The following is a 16,031-nucleotide window of genomic DNA, read 5'->3' on the forward strand; positions in this document are numbered from 1 at the left end:
AATTTAGTATACACACACACATATATATATATATATATATATATATATATATATATTTACAAATATTAATATAAACATTAGTACATACTGGAATAAAATTTAATATAAAATTTTGGTAACCAATTCTCACTACATTTCCTTAAAGATAAATCTGTATAATATTTTAACGGCAGTAAAGGAAATGAGAATAGTTAACAAAATTAATGCTATGCAATAATCAATAGTCAATAAAAAACATTATAAAATATATGTACAAGATATTTAATTTTTCTAAGTTTAATTGTATATAAGTATGTATAAAATTGTTATTTTTTTTATGTTACATAAGGATAATTACACAATTAAAAAATGCATTGAAATAATTTTATATATTTGCAAAATAAGTAACTATATTCAATATTATATTGTATATCTATTTGTTATAGAAACATGTATATAAATAATATGGAGAATAATGTCTTGAGTTAGGACGGCGGAGTTGTGCTATCAGATCGAAGTTGCGATGGTGCAGCTTCGTTGTATGCGATATCGAAGACGCTTTTTTTCTCGAGAAGTTGTTGATGGCGTAAACGACCGCCACTTTGGAATGACGCTGCATTTTCTGACTGTAGATCACTCTCGGATTGTTCATATTGCGAGCCACACGGTTGCATTTCGAGGCATCTTTCTGGAGATAACTGTGGCGATGGGTGCGGAGCCGGGGGTGGATGAAGATAAAATGGAGGTGGTATTCTCTCATATTTATATTCCGAGTGCTGCAGCAGACGATGCTGCGTGTCCGAAGTAGAGACCGGCGGTGGTCTGGCGAATATCTGAATCGTTGGGTCTTCCTTAAGACTACCCTCGGCCTTTCTTAATTGTCGTCCTTGACGCACAATGGCCTTCAACTGTTCTGATTCGACGTTCACCAGAGGTTTAATTTTGCGTCTGGTACGCGGCGTCATCTCTGGTGTTTTGCGCTCCACTGTTAACTTCTCTCTTTGTTTTGTCGTTTGCTTCAAATTTCTACTTACCCAACGTGGTAGCTGCTCCTCGTCATCCGTTGCTTTCTTCTCTAATTTCTTTTTCTCCGCTTCCTCGCGTTTTTTATTGTACCAAGCCATGTACTTTGATTGCGTTTTACTTATGTCGATTTCGCCAGTTTTCGAAGGAATTGTAATTTTCTTATCTGTCTTAAATTTTGATTTAGATATCTGCTGTTTTCGAAGATGTTGTTCTTCCCTTCGTGGCGATCGCTTCTGCGATTCACTACTACTTCCTGTTTGCTTCACTGAATCATCATCGATAAATTTACGAGATCGACGCTGAGAATAACTTGGCGTAGCTTTTTCTTCTGATTTATCAAGAACACGTTTTCTCTCTCCGGATGAAGGCACTTTCAATCGTTCAGATTTCTTTGTTTTCTTCACAAAACGTTCGGAAGGTATAGTTTTCGTAATACATTTTTTCGAAGTTAATGACACATCACTTTCTTTACTTCTTATTTTGTCTATCTCAATGTCTTCAGTTTTGTCCATTTCAATAGTTTCAGTTATTATTTTATCTTTTTTCAGATCTATTTGTTCAGATTTACTTGAAGGCGATTTAATTTTACTTTTATCATCTTGTTTCACAGATTCGGACATTTTTTCAGTCTTTTTTCGAGGCGTAGCAATCTCGCTTTTGGATTCCGCGTCTTCCTTTATTGCAGGAATTTCATCATTAATGTTTTCTTTTGGTATGTCATTTAATTCTTTAATACTTAGAGTCAAAGGAACTATATCTTGAATTGTTGTCAATAAATTTTTTATTTCCGATTTTATATCAGTTTCTGGTTCTTCAATTTTGATTTTCGATTCAAAATCTTTATCTGTTATATCTTTATCGTTTCCTTCTTTTAAAAGAGACATAGGCGAAATTCTTTCATCAGAAAAAGTCTTTCCAGATGTACCAGCGATTTCAATATCTTCTTTTAATTCACTCATTGATTCAGTTGTGATCGAATCTTCTGTTTTCTCAATTTCATCAAGTGATAAGTTGCTATCTGTATCCTCTTCTAGTTCGGTTTCCGTTCTTGTGTCTTCTCCATCTCTGAAAGTTCTTACACCAGACATTCCTACTATTTCAATGTTTTCTTGCTGCTGCCATTTTTGTCGATGGCGCGGAGTGTCATAGGGTCTTGTGGTCAGCGTTGTTTTCCTAGAAATATCACTGGATGAGTCGCTCTCCTCCGAAACATCGAGTGTATCATCAATAAAGCTGCTAAAAATTGGAACGCTTACGTCTGCTTGCTGCTCTCCTTTGTCTTGTGGCTCTGCGACTGCTGTGCTCTTAGAAATTATTACAAAACTCTCCACCATGTCTGATTCACTGACAGTTGACTGTTGCAAATTCGAATCCTTCGGCAACTCGATGGAAGATTCCTTATCAAGTATTTCAAAAGAAGTACTTGATAAAATAGTAAAAGCTTCTTCATCAGAGCTTTCTTTTATTGCAGATACTTTTTCTGTTGCTTCTTCATCTTCTTGGAACAGTGGTTCTTCTTTTTCCTTTGTATGTTCAACTTGTAATTGTTCTTTAATAACTTCTTTTTTGGAAGTAGTGACGTCTGTTAAAGATGTGAGAAGCTTATCTTCATCAAGTTTCTCTTCTTTTGTTTTGTGGATGTCAGATAGTCTTTCAGGAGATATGTGCGATTCTTTTTTAATTTTATGGCTTTCAATTCCTGTCTTTATAGTAAGATCGTCGCTTAACTGCTCCAATTCATCTTTATCAGTAATTTCCTTTACAATATCTGGTATTTCAGTGAGCTCCGATTGAGTTGAAGCGTGATCTGATTTTGACGCTTCATCACTATTTGACGTTTCATCAATGTATAATAATGTGTCATCATCAATTGCAAATGCTCTCTGAAAATCATTTAAATTTTTAGTATCATCTGTAAAAGGTCGACTAGTATCGAACGATTCTTCAGATATTGTAGTTGTCGATTCTTCTTTTTTTTCTACATCAGATTCTTGAATTTCATATTCTTTTGATCTCTCTACGTCATTTTTAATTTCACGTAACAAGTCCTCTTCCTTTTCAACAAGTTCCTCTTCGTTTTCTCTCTGCATTAATTCTTCTACCATCTTTTGTCTGGTATCTATTGCATATTTTGTTGAAGAAATTTCCTCTTCAATATGTTTCTCTGATTCAAGACTTAATTCTTCTTTTTGATCACTTTCAGTTTTATATAATTCTTCAGTTTTGTCTGTTTCATTTGAATATAATGACGTATATCCATTTTTATGTTCTTCTTTTTCTTCTTCTATATGCTCTGTTCTATCAATTGATTTGGTCAAACTTTCTATATGTTTCTCCAATGCAATCGCTTTTTCACTCACAATCTCTTCAACAACTTTCTGTATTTCATGTAATTCTTTTTCCGGTATAACTTCCTCTTTTTCTGACATTTCCTGTTCGGTTTCATAGGAAAATTCTTCTGCTATTTCTTTATGCTTTCCAGACATATAAGCTATTCTTCTTTCAACAGCTCTTTTCTCACTATAAGATGGCACTTTCTCTGTTTCTTCTAACGCTTTCGTGATAAGAGAATCTGAAGGCACTGGTCCCTTGCTGCTGTCTTCTAATTCTTTCTCAGAGACTTCAAATAATTCCAATTGTTCTTTACTTGGGATGTCTAATATTGTCTCACTTTTGTGTTGCGTATCTTCCACATTTTGAACAATTGCGAGATCTTCAATAGTTTCCTTTAACGTTAAGTGTTCTTTGTCAAAATCGTGATACACATTTTCTTTATTGCTGCTGAAAACTTCACTTTCAATCATAGCTTGCATTTGATGTTTTAGCTTTTTTGTCTGTGATTCTATTACGAAGTCGTCAGAAAATTGTTGTATTATTTCGATATCTTCTTTACCATTTACAACGTCTTCTTTATCTATGTTTTTGATCATTGTTGGAAGAAACATGCTTGGCTGATCTCTTCTCTGCAATTCTGGCACGAAGTCATCAGAGAATTTCTCGCTTATGTGTAGTTTCTGTTTTGATTTTTGTTGAGCCGCGTGATTCGATAGAACTTCTGAAGACTCCATGCTTTTCTTGTCGAAATCGCGACTCATGAACGAATCTTTTTTGCCATTCATATGATCGGAACTTGTACTCGTGCTTGGCTCCTCCGAAATATGTTTCTTACGACCAATCGCTGCTAATTTTTGCATACGCGTTATTTTGGCAGTTTTGTCAGCCTTTGGCCTGCCGCTTTCTTTACTCGCGGCTTTTCTGTGCTTCTCGAGCTCTCGATCCTGTTGTATGATTTGCTTCTTGCGTTCTTTACGTTCAAGCGTTTGCCTTTTCACTTTCGTATGGCTACTTATTTGTTTGTGTTTCGCAGCTTCTTGAGAAATTAATTTCGATTTCTTCGTTTTTTCAAACACATCCTCGTTTTCGGAACTATCGGCACTCATAATCTGCGGTTGCTGGTACTTAAATTTTTCTTTGTTCGTCTCTTTTGATGTACTTGGAGAAACTTTAAATCGTTTGTGCTTCTTTGAGTCCTCTGTTTTTTTCGATGTATTATCTGAATCTTTCTTGGAGTCTTGCGAGATTTTCGATTTCTCCTGACTTGTACTTTCAGACCCAGTGGTCTGCTGTACTTTTTTATCAGCGAGTTTACTTAGTTTCTTCGTCAGCATTGTGATCTCTTTTTCTAAAACTCGGAAACTGGGTTTTATCACGGATTCTATCTTCTTTTGCTTCTTTATTTTACTTTCTTTCCTGGTACTTGTCTTTTCCGTCGTTTCGCGAATATATTTTTCATTATCGACACTTATTTCCGGAGAAGACAAGCTTTTCACTCTTTTCTCGTCAAAAGATTTATCATGTTGCTTATCTGCTTCCGTCGATGAAGAGGAACCATTTTTCTCACCTAGTACTTTGTATCCAATATTGCTCTCTTCGGTGTACTGTTGACGAGTTTTTGACTTTCTTGTTTTCTCGCGATAAGTACTTCCGTTCTCGTCGAGAGAATCTGAAATTTCCCGCAGCACTTCAGGCTCCAAGGATACCTTTCGTCCCTCCTTCACTGCTTGTACTTTCTTTCTCAGAATGTTCAGTCGTTTGTCAAAACATGGGCCTTCCTCTTCTTTGATAGGCGTTTTCGTCCATAATGTTCGCGTTCTCAATTCGCTTTCTCCGTGACGTTTCTTCCTTTTTCGATTTCGGATATCCTCGTCGGACTCGTCATTGTCACTTCTACTTCGGACATGTCGATCCGTTTGTGTCGCAGCGGCTCTGTCAGTCTGCGTCCCGATTGCCACTTGTCCGGGAAGACTTTGGGTCTCTAAGTAACTTGCGGCATCCATCATTACGCCACCAGCATGTCTAGATTCCCTCTCCAATAGTATTCTTGTCAATAGAGCATTTTGCCTCGCCAATTCCATATCGTGAAACGTGTATGACTGCATCGTAGTGGATTGCGTTTGGTCTTTGACGATTGACGGTCTATCTTTGGGCGATATCCCGGGTACATTTGTTGAAATCTCTTGATGACGAACATCCCGCACTTGCAATTCCGTATTTATGTTTTGCGCCGCGTATTTATCGTCCATCGCTAGCTTTTGCGTACTAGATTCTAATTCTTCCGCGCGTTGACGTCTAACGTCCAATTCTTCTGGTAGGAGAAGAATTTCCTGCTTGTGTTGATATAAATTTCTCGAACGTTGATGAGAATCGATGGTACGCACTATCTCGGGTTCCTGTATAGGTAGTTCATGCCGTGCTTTTTGATCCTGCATGAATCGCTGCAGAAGTACATCCTTGCCATCCACTATAAAAGTTGGATAATGGCGATGTTGACTTCTATCCTCCACTTGTCCGCGTGTTACTAATTGTAGCACCTCTGCGTTACCCTCGCGATAAAAATGTTGCTCTCTTATTGCTGTCTCATTACTTAATTCAGGATCGACGTATCTGTAATAAAAAATAATATGGAATATATTCATATATCATCTTTTATTCTGGAGAAATTTTATTGCAATATCTTTTAAATTTTTATTTATTATTAAATATGTAAATATGTAACAAAATTTTGGATATATTTCGATCGATATTTTTACCAATTTCTGTTCCAAAATAGGAAATAATTATAAAGTAGATATAATATTTTAACGAAAATAAACTTTTTGAGGTTGAATTTGAGTTTCTGATGATAAAAGTAAATACTTTAATAAGCTAAATTGAAATAATAAAAGACTAATGCATTATTATTACATGATAATGTATTATATTATTCATATAATTTTCTACCTTTGTCTGTAAGCTTGACGCTGAATATCCGAACCATGATCGATTTCGTGTCGTTGCAAAGAATCTGCTTCCATAGTATCGTAATTTCTTTCTCTAAGCTCTCGAGTCTTCCTTTCGATATCTTGTACGTATATTCTTTCTTGCTCTTCGAATCTTCTCCTCGACAGATCATAGGCTGGATCGTCACGTAGCCTTAATGACTCTACATTTGCTTGATCGATTGGAGGACGTTCCGATATGTACACAACGTCACCAGGAAGCGATGCTAAGCCATCGTTTTTTGTGTTTTGACGATTGAATTGCCATTGATTTCTTCGAGTTGGATCTGCGCTCCAAGCTTGTTTTCTTCCATTTGATGTAATTACTATTTGATATATTGATTTTGTTAATAAATCACAAATTTTCTTTATTATATAGAAATAATTTTCTAAATTTTATAAAATATAGTAAAACTATGAATGTGATTATAATATTTACAAAAAATTATTTTGAGAAAATTCTCTATCTGAACGCTTGAAAATGAAATAAAGTTAATAAAGAATAATTACTGTCAATTGCAGGTGGTTTCCGATGAAGATGTCGTTTCGGTCGACCATCGGATCGAGCAATAAGCGTTTCCGACGAATGAATTCTACGTTTTCTAGGTGCCATGTAAAATGGGCAGCCTGGACATATACAACAGATGATGAGCGCCGCTATGGCCAACAACATTAACAGACCCAGAATAATCAGTAACCACAAGAGTAGCTTATTCTCCGCTTTGTACACAGTCTGAAAATGAACTCTGATTTCTCATTTTTCTAAAATAGAAAATTATCAAATTGGAATAAAAGAAAAATATAATTTATAAAAATGCTATTTGTCAAAATTTTAAATGCAAGATAATTTGATCCTTGAAATGAATAAAATAATAACATAATATTTATAAACAATTTATTGCGCATATAGAAAGTTAGAAAAATATTTTTTAATATATCTAAAACTATTTAAAAGTAATTAATAATTGAATTAATTAAAAAATAAATTAAAGAATACAATTTTTTATGAAAAGTGCATCAAGTAATATAATTTTGAATATAAACTGACGTGTTACGTGATGAAGTTAACGAGTGTGGGCAATTAGCGTTTACTCACTACTTCGTCGTCATCGATGATTGTTTTGTTTACATAGGACTCCGTGCTGTCTCCCCCATTGTGAATTACTCCATCGATTGGAAGTTTCGTGGTAGACTCGTAGTCTGTCATAGACTCATTGGTGGTACCTGCGCTGTTGATGATGCCCACTCCATTCGCGGCTAATATGTTACGAATTTTTTCCACATCCACCAGAGGGGTGCCGATTTCGGTTTGTTCCACGCGGGCAACGATGATCGTTCTATCAGCAGAAGAAAAATATGAAAGTTTTGTGATTGATTAAGTTGAAATATTAATTTAAATTTTTCTAACTTTCATTGTCATTTCAATTTGAAAGAAATACTTCGCAAAAAATTGGAAATGTTTTTTAGTTGTTTAAATGTATTTTTTTAAATATAAAATAAATTTCGCTAATTCCATCAACCTTTTTTTTCCCGTTGGGACAGGACTACTTGTTACGGTTTTATTATTTGATACATAAGGACGTGTTTCTAGTACGGTAATTCGTCCACCAGTGATAGTGGCTAATGTTTCCGTAGTTGTCGTTAAATTTGGATGATCTCCCGAAACCACAAACATCATTATGCGAGCTTCCATGGCAGTGCCTCTAATGATGAAGATCTCTGTCTCACTCGCGAGATGAGGTACACCTAGAATATTGCATTAATGAAGAAAAGAGAATAATAAAAATTATTTTTTGGTTTAAAATTTTAAAACTTTCAATTTTTATTATTTATTTCGCTCGCCCAAGAACTACATTTACTATAGGAATATTTACCAAGATCATATGCCCTGGCAGTTAAAGTATATAAAATATCAGCTTCCGCTCGTTTTCTTCGATGCCCTTTTATCTCTCCGAATTGTTTCAATTCGATTTCATTCGGAACGCTTTCCGTTGAATTTGTCGTATCCAGAAATACTGTTGTTTTTTTTACAGTCTCTTGTATTATGTGTTTTGGTTGAACACTTTGTGTTTTTTTATGTAATTTTTTGGAAAAATTGTCGTAATTGCTTTGCTTCTTTCGCCTGAATTTCGTGACGGGTGACAGTAACGTCAGTTCTCCGGTAATCTCATTCAAATAAAATTTATTTTCATAATTTCCATGAATCAGTTCATAACGAATTTCATTGTTTGGCGGTTCAGCATCAGCATCGGTGGCCTGAATTAAAATGTTTTTTTTTCATAGAAATATTGAATATATTTATTGAAAATCTTCTTATAAATGGAAATCAATTAAAATAAAATTATAGAGAATTTCAAGATTACCTTGATAATAGCAGGTGTTGAAAAATTTGTCAAATCGGAATTTAATGTAAATTCGTAGGTATTTTTCTCGAAAATTGGCGCGTTGTCATTTACATCCAGTAAATTTACTATCAAAGGTACTTCACCCGTGTTACCTTTACCGTTTTCGTCACGTGCAATTACAGTTAATTGTAGCTGCGCTGCCATTTCACGATCTAAAGACGATCCCATCGCGACTGTGATTAATCCCGTATCAGGATCTATTGCAAAAGCATCGCTTCCTTCTCCTATTATGCCTGTATATCGAATACTGCCAAAAAGTCCGGTATCTTTGTCGGTTGCATGCATCTAAAAGTAAAATCATGATTTTTTTTCGAAATAATATAACGTAAATTGTTAAATATGCAATTATAAATCAAATAATATAAACCAAAAATAGTAAAATCGAGTTTAGAGATTTATTTTTATTATATTTATTTGAAACAAGCATTAATTATATGTTACCTGAATCACCCGTGTTCCAGCGGTGACATTTTCGGATAATGTAACTTCATAAGATTCTTCGTCAAAGACGGGCGGATTATCATTAACATCTTGTATAAATATTACGACTGTTGCTGATGCTGATAGATTTGTTGCTGGACCAACTTCTTGAGCAATAATCTAGATCACACATAAAGCGCTATAATCTTAATTAAATATAGCTATAGTCTTAATTAAACATTTACTTAAACATTTATTTATTGATAAAATTAATTATGCTTATTTCAGTTACTTCTACATAAAAACATAAAAATAATATAACACAAATCAAACGACAAAATTAAATTATTTCATTCATTATCTTTGTATTAAGAATACCTTAAAAGATAAACTTTCATGCATCTCGTAATCGATGAGTGTATTGTCTCGCACCATGAGAATAAAATTTGCTGTTCTTTCAGCAACGGTCGGATTTATTTCGAAAGTACCATTATTATTCTGTAGCTTCAACGCGAAAACACCAGCTTTACCGATATCTTCATCATGGACTCTAGTCGAATATTGCTCGGGGAATATTATCACAGAACCTGGATCCAAATTCTCTGGTATCGATGTAACGTAGCTACATAAATAAAATATATGTTAAATGTAAGCATAATTGAATATTATAAACATGTAACGATTCAATATATTGGATTATCCGGAAAGTTCGAGTGCCGACTAACCTATATAATTTAATAAATATATACTAAAATTTAAATTTTCCGCGTTTAAATTTTCCTTCAACATCGGCACGAACTTTCCGGACAATCCAATATTAAGAAATTGTATTATTACAAACAATATAACGCGAGTACTAGAAAATTAAAAAAGCGTAATGACATTATTAACTTGTAAAGTATATAAAGGCAATGGTATTAAAAGATGATGATATTTTATAAATCAGAGTTTAAGTAATTACAAAAAGACATTGGTTTGACTCTTAGATAATCGTTACTAAAATGATTGGGTACCAACTTATCATTCTCAAAATATGGCGGGCTGTTGCCTGGTTCTCCAAGAAGAAAACCGACGTCGACAATTGTTGCCTGAGCTGGCGGCTCGTCCTTAGATCTTCGTATTTCCTCAGCGACAACAGTGAGCACGACCGGTGCACCAACGTGAGTAATTTGCGTGAGTTCCTCTAAAGGCTTCGCAAGAACAATCTCACCTAAACATAGCAAGTAATTTATGTTTGTATAATTTATGATGTTGTATAATCAATCAATTTTTTATTCAACTAATTCCTTCCTTATCCTTAATGTATATTGATAACAGATATATTAATGATTATGAAAAATATTTTTTGAAAAATGATTGTTATTCGATACGCAAATTATACAACTATAACATATTATTGTTATTTCTACTTATTCGCTAACATTCTATACATTTCTGCTTAAAATTTCTCTTAAAATTATTATTTTATTTTAACATTTATTTATCACATTTTGCATATCTCACATATCGTGTAACGTAAGTATACAATTTTCTCATTTCTGCGCGCGACTTCTATGTTATTTCGTTATTTTTGGATTTCGTTATTTTTTGGAGAACCACTGTAACGATGTTATATACTATTTTTAATATGAATAAAACATCGCGAAGATAATGAACGCGAATTCTCTTATCCTTGTTACTTCTCCATCTCGCCTCATATCGTACACGCACGCTGACCGGCAATAATTTTACATAATTTACCCGCGGAATCGACTTAAGAAATCGTTCGCAGCGACGGATGAATGTGTATACCACTGGATATACGTAGAACCCGCACACGCAAGGAGTCGTAGTACGTATCGCATGCTCCTTGCCACGGAATGATAAGCATCGCAGGTTGAAAAGCAGAGAGTGACCCCTGAGAACGATCGATACTTGGCCGTAGACTGTCCAGACTTATTCCGACCACCTTTAGCTCCTTCTGTTTACTTCTCGCCAATTTTTCGCGTTCTTACCTGACTTACTTGGATTTCTATGAAATATCTAATGTTCCGAGAAACGATAGTAGTAACAAAAGTTTTATTAGCATAACTTTTATTCGTGCATAACGTAGTTTTTATTTAAAAAAAAAAGAAAAAACTTAATTTTATAAAAAAATAAAATTCTTTATTTGTCAAAATTATTCTATTAATCGATTCTTAATGAAAATATTTGTACATTTTGCTTTTATACATCATTATTCATCAATTAGAATACATTATTTAGAATATATTTTGAATCGATAACATTTTTTTAATGAATTTTATTAAGGTTTTATGATTTTTGTTTAACAATAAGATTTTTATGTAAAAAATGATGAATGTTCATGTGAGTTAATGAATACAAGAATTCATATGATTTCTTCCGCGGACTTTATGCGGAAAGTAGAACAAATTACTTCGCTATCAAGAAATAAAAGATCGACATCGGTAGAACGGTAGCGAACAAATTTCCCTGCTTAATCATTGTCCGGCGTTTTTCGCGGAATGAGGTCAGTCCTCGTATACCAAAAGGGCATATATGAATCAGCACCGTTACTTCTTTCTGTCATCGAGGTTGTCAGGTGGAAAAGACGCGAGACGTGCGATAGATCGAGGAATTAACGATGACTCAACTTGTCGAGTAAATTAATTACACGTACAATACTAATTTGCATCTGCGATAGGAGAAATTCTTTAATCTTTGAACATTCTTTTACACGTTCAACTCGAGTAGCATAATTGGAACGCACGCAACCAAGGATTCAGGATAAAATGTAGTACAATGATGATGAGAAACTACTTTCTCCCAATTCTCTTAACTTTTCGTCGAACTGCGCGTATAAGATATTGAAAATTCAACAGTTTCTCACCGGTTGTTTCCGAAATGTTGAAAAATGGTATGAAAGGATTGCCTTCGGACACCAGACCATACGTGATTTCACGCGGTACTCCTTTATCTCCATCTTCCGCGTGAACTCGTAATATTACATCCCCCTGGAACAAATGAAAAAGAAAAGAAAAGTTATTGCGATTAAATAATAATAATATTAATAATGATACGGAAAAAGCATATCATTTTTATTTATGTAAGATAAAACAGAACACTCAAATATATATCTTTCTCTATGTAAACAACTAAATTAAAGTAAATAAAGCAAGTTGGAAAGTGATATATTTAACTTACGATTTGTACAGAATTATTAAGCCTAGTTAAAGGGGGTGCTAGGGTAAAAATTGGCGGTACATCCTGTATGTCTTGCACTATAACGACGATATTCAGTCCCGCGATGTTCCTAGTATCTTTTCCGGGTTCCGTGTAAGGATCCTACTTGGAAATTATATATTCTATCAGTGACATGCATACTTACGGGCGTAATAATATTGTATGCTTATTCGTAGAACAATTATGCTTACCGTCGCGTAAATGGTGAGGGTATACATCGATTGCGTCTCAAAGTCCAACTCGCCGATTAGCGTAATGATTCCGCGCGTTTGCGTAGGTGTTTGTCGTTGCCGAATAGTGAAAAGTTCTTTCGGTTGCTAAAACGACGTTGTATCTTTATGTTTCGCCTTATTAATTTATATAAATACAAAATAACCATTAAATATGTACCCATAATTCAATGTAAACTGGCTTGCCGCTCCAAGAGTTCGCTCGTACGAGAAGATAATCTAATTCTCTGCCTGGCTTAGCATCCTGTAATACGTTTTGCATTAATTTTTAATGTTACTCGTAATGTTACTTGTAATAATAGATTTTTAGAATAATAATAGATTTTATTCTTATGTAGATATGTTATACCGATAATTAATGATCACGTGCAAAACTTTATAGAGCGTTACACCTATAAGGTCGGAGTAATTACGCACTAATTAATGTTGTTAGAAAAGCCATTAATAATTACACACCTCAGGTACCATTATCAGGGAAGGAATGTGAGGAAATATTTTATCACGCGAGGTTGTGGCGTTTGTTGCGGAAATGGTAGCCTGCATCGAATTCGAGTCTCCCTTGGTATCCCGAACCCTGACGGCGAAATCGTGAAGACGTCCTGGCATAAGGCGTTTCGTTAAAATTACATTAGCCTGACAGACTTTGTTGTACAATGTGCACGGCAAGTTGTCGATTCTTACAACGGGTGTAATTGTTGCTGGAAATAAAATATAGAAATCATTATTTTAATTCCTGATTACTGATCGAATTTTAATAACAATCAAGACTTTTGATTATTCTTCTTCTTTTTTTTTCTTTTTAATTACCGGTTATTTCGAACACAAGAGGAAAGTCTGCATCCTGATCGGTGGCGCGTAATCGAAAAATGACGGAATCGACTTCGGCATCGGCTGGAACCAATACCAATCCCATATCCGTAGATGTGTCGAAACGTGGTCGTGCACTTTTGCCCCAACCGCAAACGAGCCCCAAATAAACCCACGCTTTAAACCATGCTCCTACGAAGGGCATTCTAAAAGAAGATAATATTTTTTCTTATGCCATATATAAAGCGTTGAATATAAAACATTCGGAAGTAGAGGGCATCGAACTTATAATTTTTTAAGTCCTTGTTAAATATAATGCAAGTAACAATAAATCGGTAATATGCTATATCTCTATAATCCACGTGTAATCGACATTAATAGTGAAAAGATGGTAAATTTTGATACGATGGTAGATATCGATTTTATGATCAAGGAATGGGGTCGTGAGTATTCATTGTCGCGTCTCAAAACAGTATATTAAGTGTTCTTGTTTTTGATTCACATCATAAAGTATAATATTATCGATATAATCATATAATGAATGGAATCTTAATTTCCTAATGGAATTTTATTTTCCTTTCCTTATTTTCCTTTAATAATATTGTAATTATATACATCAAGTCATAATACAGTTAATTTAAATTTTGATAAACTTTTTTACTTAAATTGAATAAAATATGTATAATACAATCAAATAAAAATATTTGTCAATATGTTAAAATTCATATATTTAAATATATTATTAAATATATTATAAAAACATGTATTATTTAATATAAGTAAACATGAAATATTTATATTAGGTTGTGGAAAAAGTTCTTCGTATTTTTTAATTTAAAATTGTATACACAATATCTTCGTAAAAAAATGAACAAAATTTAAATTTAAAAAAGAATTTTAAAACTTGAAACTTCTACTTTCCAAAGGTTACTATATTTTTTGAATTTCTGTGAGTTTCTGTGGTAATTTTTATAAAACCACGAGCTGAAAAAGATGAAAAATTTTTTTTACTTTGGGGATCTCTTCAAAAAATTTACGAAAATTTTCGACGACCTATCGTGAAAGCTTGAAGCTTTCCCTACAAAATCGTTTTTTTAAAAATGTTTCTATGATTTTTTTGTTTCTGAGTTATTCGCAAGTTAAATAAAGGAGTATTCTGACTTCGATTGCTCATAACTCCGAAAAAAAATTATCATGATTGATTATTTTATGTTTCTTTTTATGTTTTTAATTTCACAAAAATATGTATCTATATTTAAGATCTTCCAAAACTTGGCAATCATATATTTTTCTTTTGATTTTGTTCTCTATGTATACATTTTAATTGTTGAAGTATTTCTGTGCATTTAAAAGAAATGCGATCACATTGTGTATATGCATATAGAATTTATTATATAGCTGTAATTACCGCAATTTAAAAAACAGATTCTTAAAGCTGAAACTTACTCTAGCGAATGATAATTATAATAAAAATTTCGCAACAATGAAAAACTTTTGCAAAAAAATTTTTTAAATATGAAGAAATTTTTTCCCCGATCTAATATATAAAATATGAAATATTTATATATTTATAAGTAATGAAATGTTAATAAAAAATTATTTTACTATAATTATTATATAATATTATCTATATATAATAAGTAAATATAATAAAATAATTATAATAAAACGTTCATATTAAATTTACATTAACTTTATAATAACATATTTTTTTAATTTTACAACATTATATTTTCTATTATTTTTGAAATATTTTATACAGTATTTTATTGTTATCCTCAATAAGATTTTTTTCATCAGAAATTTTTTTGTATGTCAGTAATATAACATGCGATTGTTAAAGTGAATGTAGAAATGTGGGTCATCAGTCGTACACAACAGAACTAATATATTGTTATGTCCAGTACATCCGTGGCACAGAAACTTTATGGTGACATATTTTACCGCCTATCGGTTGTATTTTTTTCTCTATCTTCAGGCTTACAAAATATATAACAGTAATATAATGTTCTTTGGTGTAGGATGTATTCAAAATATGTAACAAAATTTGAAAATGCATTTTTTAAATAATTGTTTTCTAAAAATATTTCTAGGTTTTTTATATATAATTTTTTAATGCATTAATTATATTTTTGTTTCGAGAGATAAGAAAAACAGAACAGAAAATAAAAATTACTGGAAAAATAAAAGGAACTAAAACATATCTAGTGTATTGTTAATACTGAATGAACATTTAATATATAGATAAACTTATAAAATTGTTTGATCATCGCTAATTGATTATTTTATTTTTTTACGTTTTTAATTTCACAAAAATATTTATCTATATTTGAGATCTTCCAAAATTTGATAATCGTATATTTTTCTTTTGATTTTATTTTCTATGTATATTACATTTTAATTATTGAAGTATTTCTGTACATTTAAAAGAAATGCGATCACAGTGTGTATATGCATAGAATTTATTATACAGCTGTAATTACCGCTATTTAAATTGTTTTTTCTCATACAATATGCACTCAGTATTTCTATCTGGAAACAATCCTTCGTCAATGACTCATGCCTTGACATTGCATAAATATTCTAGGTGAACGTAAGACATTTAATAGAATATTTAGCATCGA

The 16,031-nt window shown here is 32.8% G+C and overlaps 1 protein-coding gene across 1 annotated transcript; it reads right to left on the bottom strand.

Annotated features, from left to right (window-relative positions):
• Positions 1-464: 464 nt before the first annotated feature.
• Positions 465-13,612, bottom strand: LOC105626113 (cadherin-86C). The gene is given in 16 exon segments (XM_012207425.1): positions 465-5,949; positions 6,286-6,649; positions 6,834-7,056; positions 7,420-7,660; positions 7,844-8,069; positions 8,198-8,579; positions 8,687-9,013; positions 9,170-9,328; positions 9,527-9,770; positions 10,166-10,358; positions 12,018-12,141; positions 12,332-12,472; positions 12,562-12,687; positions 12,761-12,844; positions 13,057-13,289; positions 13,396-13,612. Coding segments are annotated over 16 exon segments (8,769 nt in total).
• Between the last annotated feature and the right edge of the window lie 2,419 nt (positions 13,613-16,031).

This window comes from Atta cephalotes, assembly GCF_000143395.1.
Source record: "Atta cephalotes unplaced genomic scaffold scaffold00004, whole genome shotgun sequence".
NCBI classification, from domain to species: domain Eukaryota; kingdom Metazoa; phylum Arthropoda; class Insecta; order Hymenoptera; family Formicidae; genus Atta; species Atta cephalotes.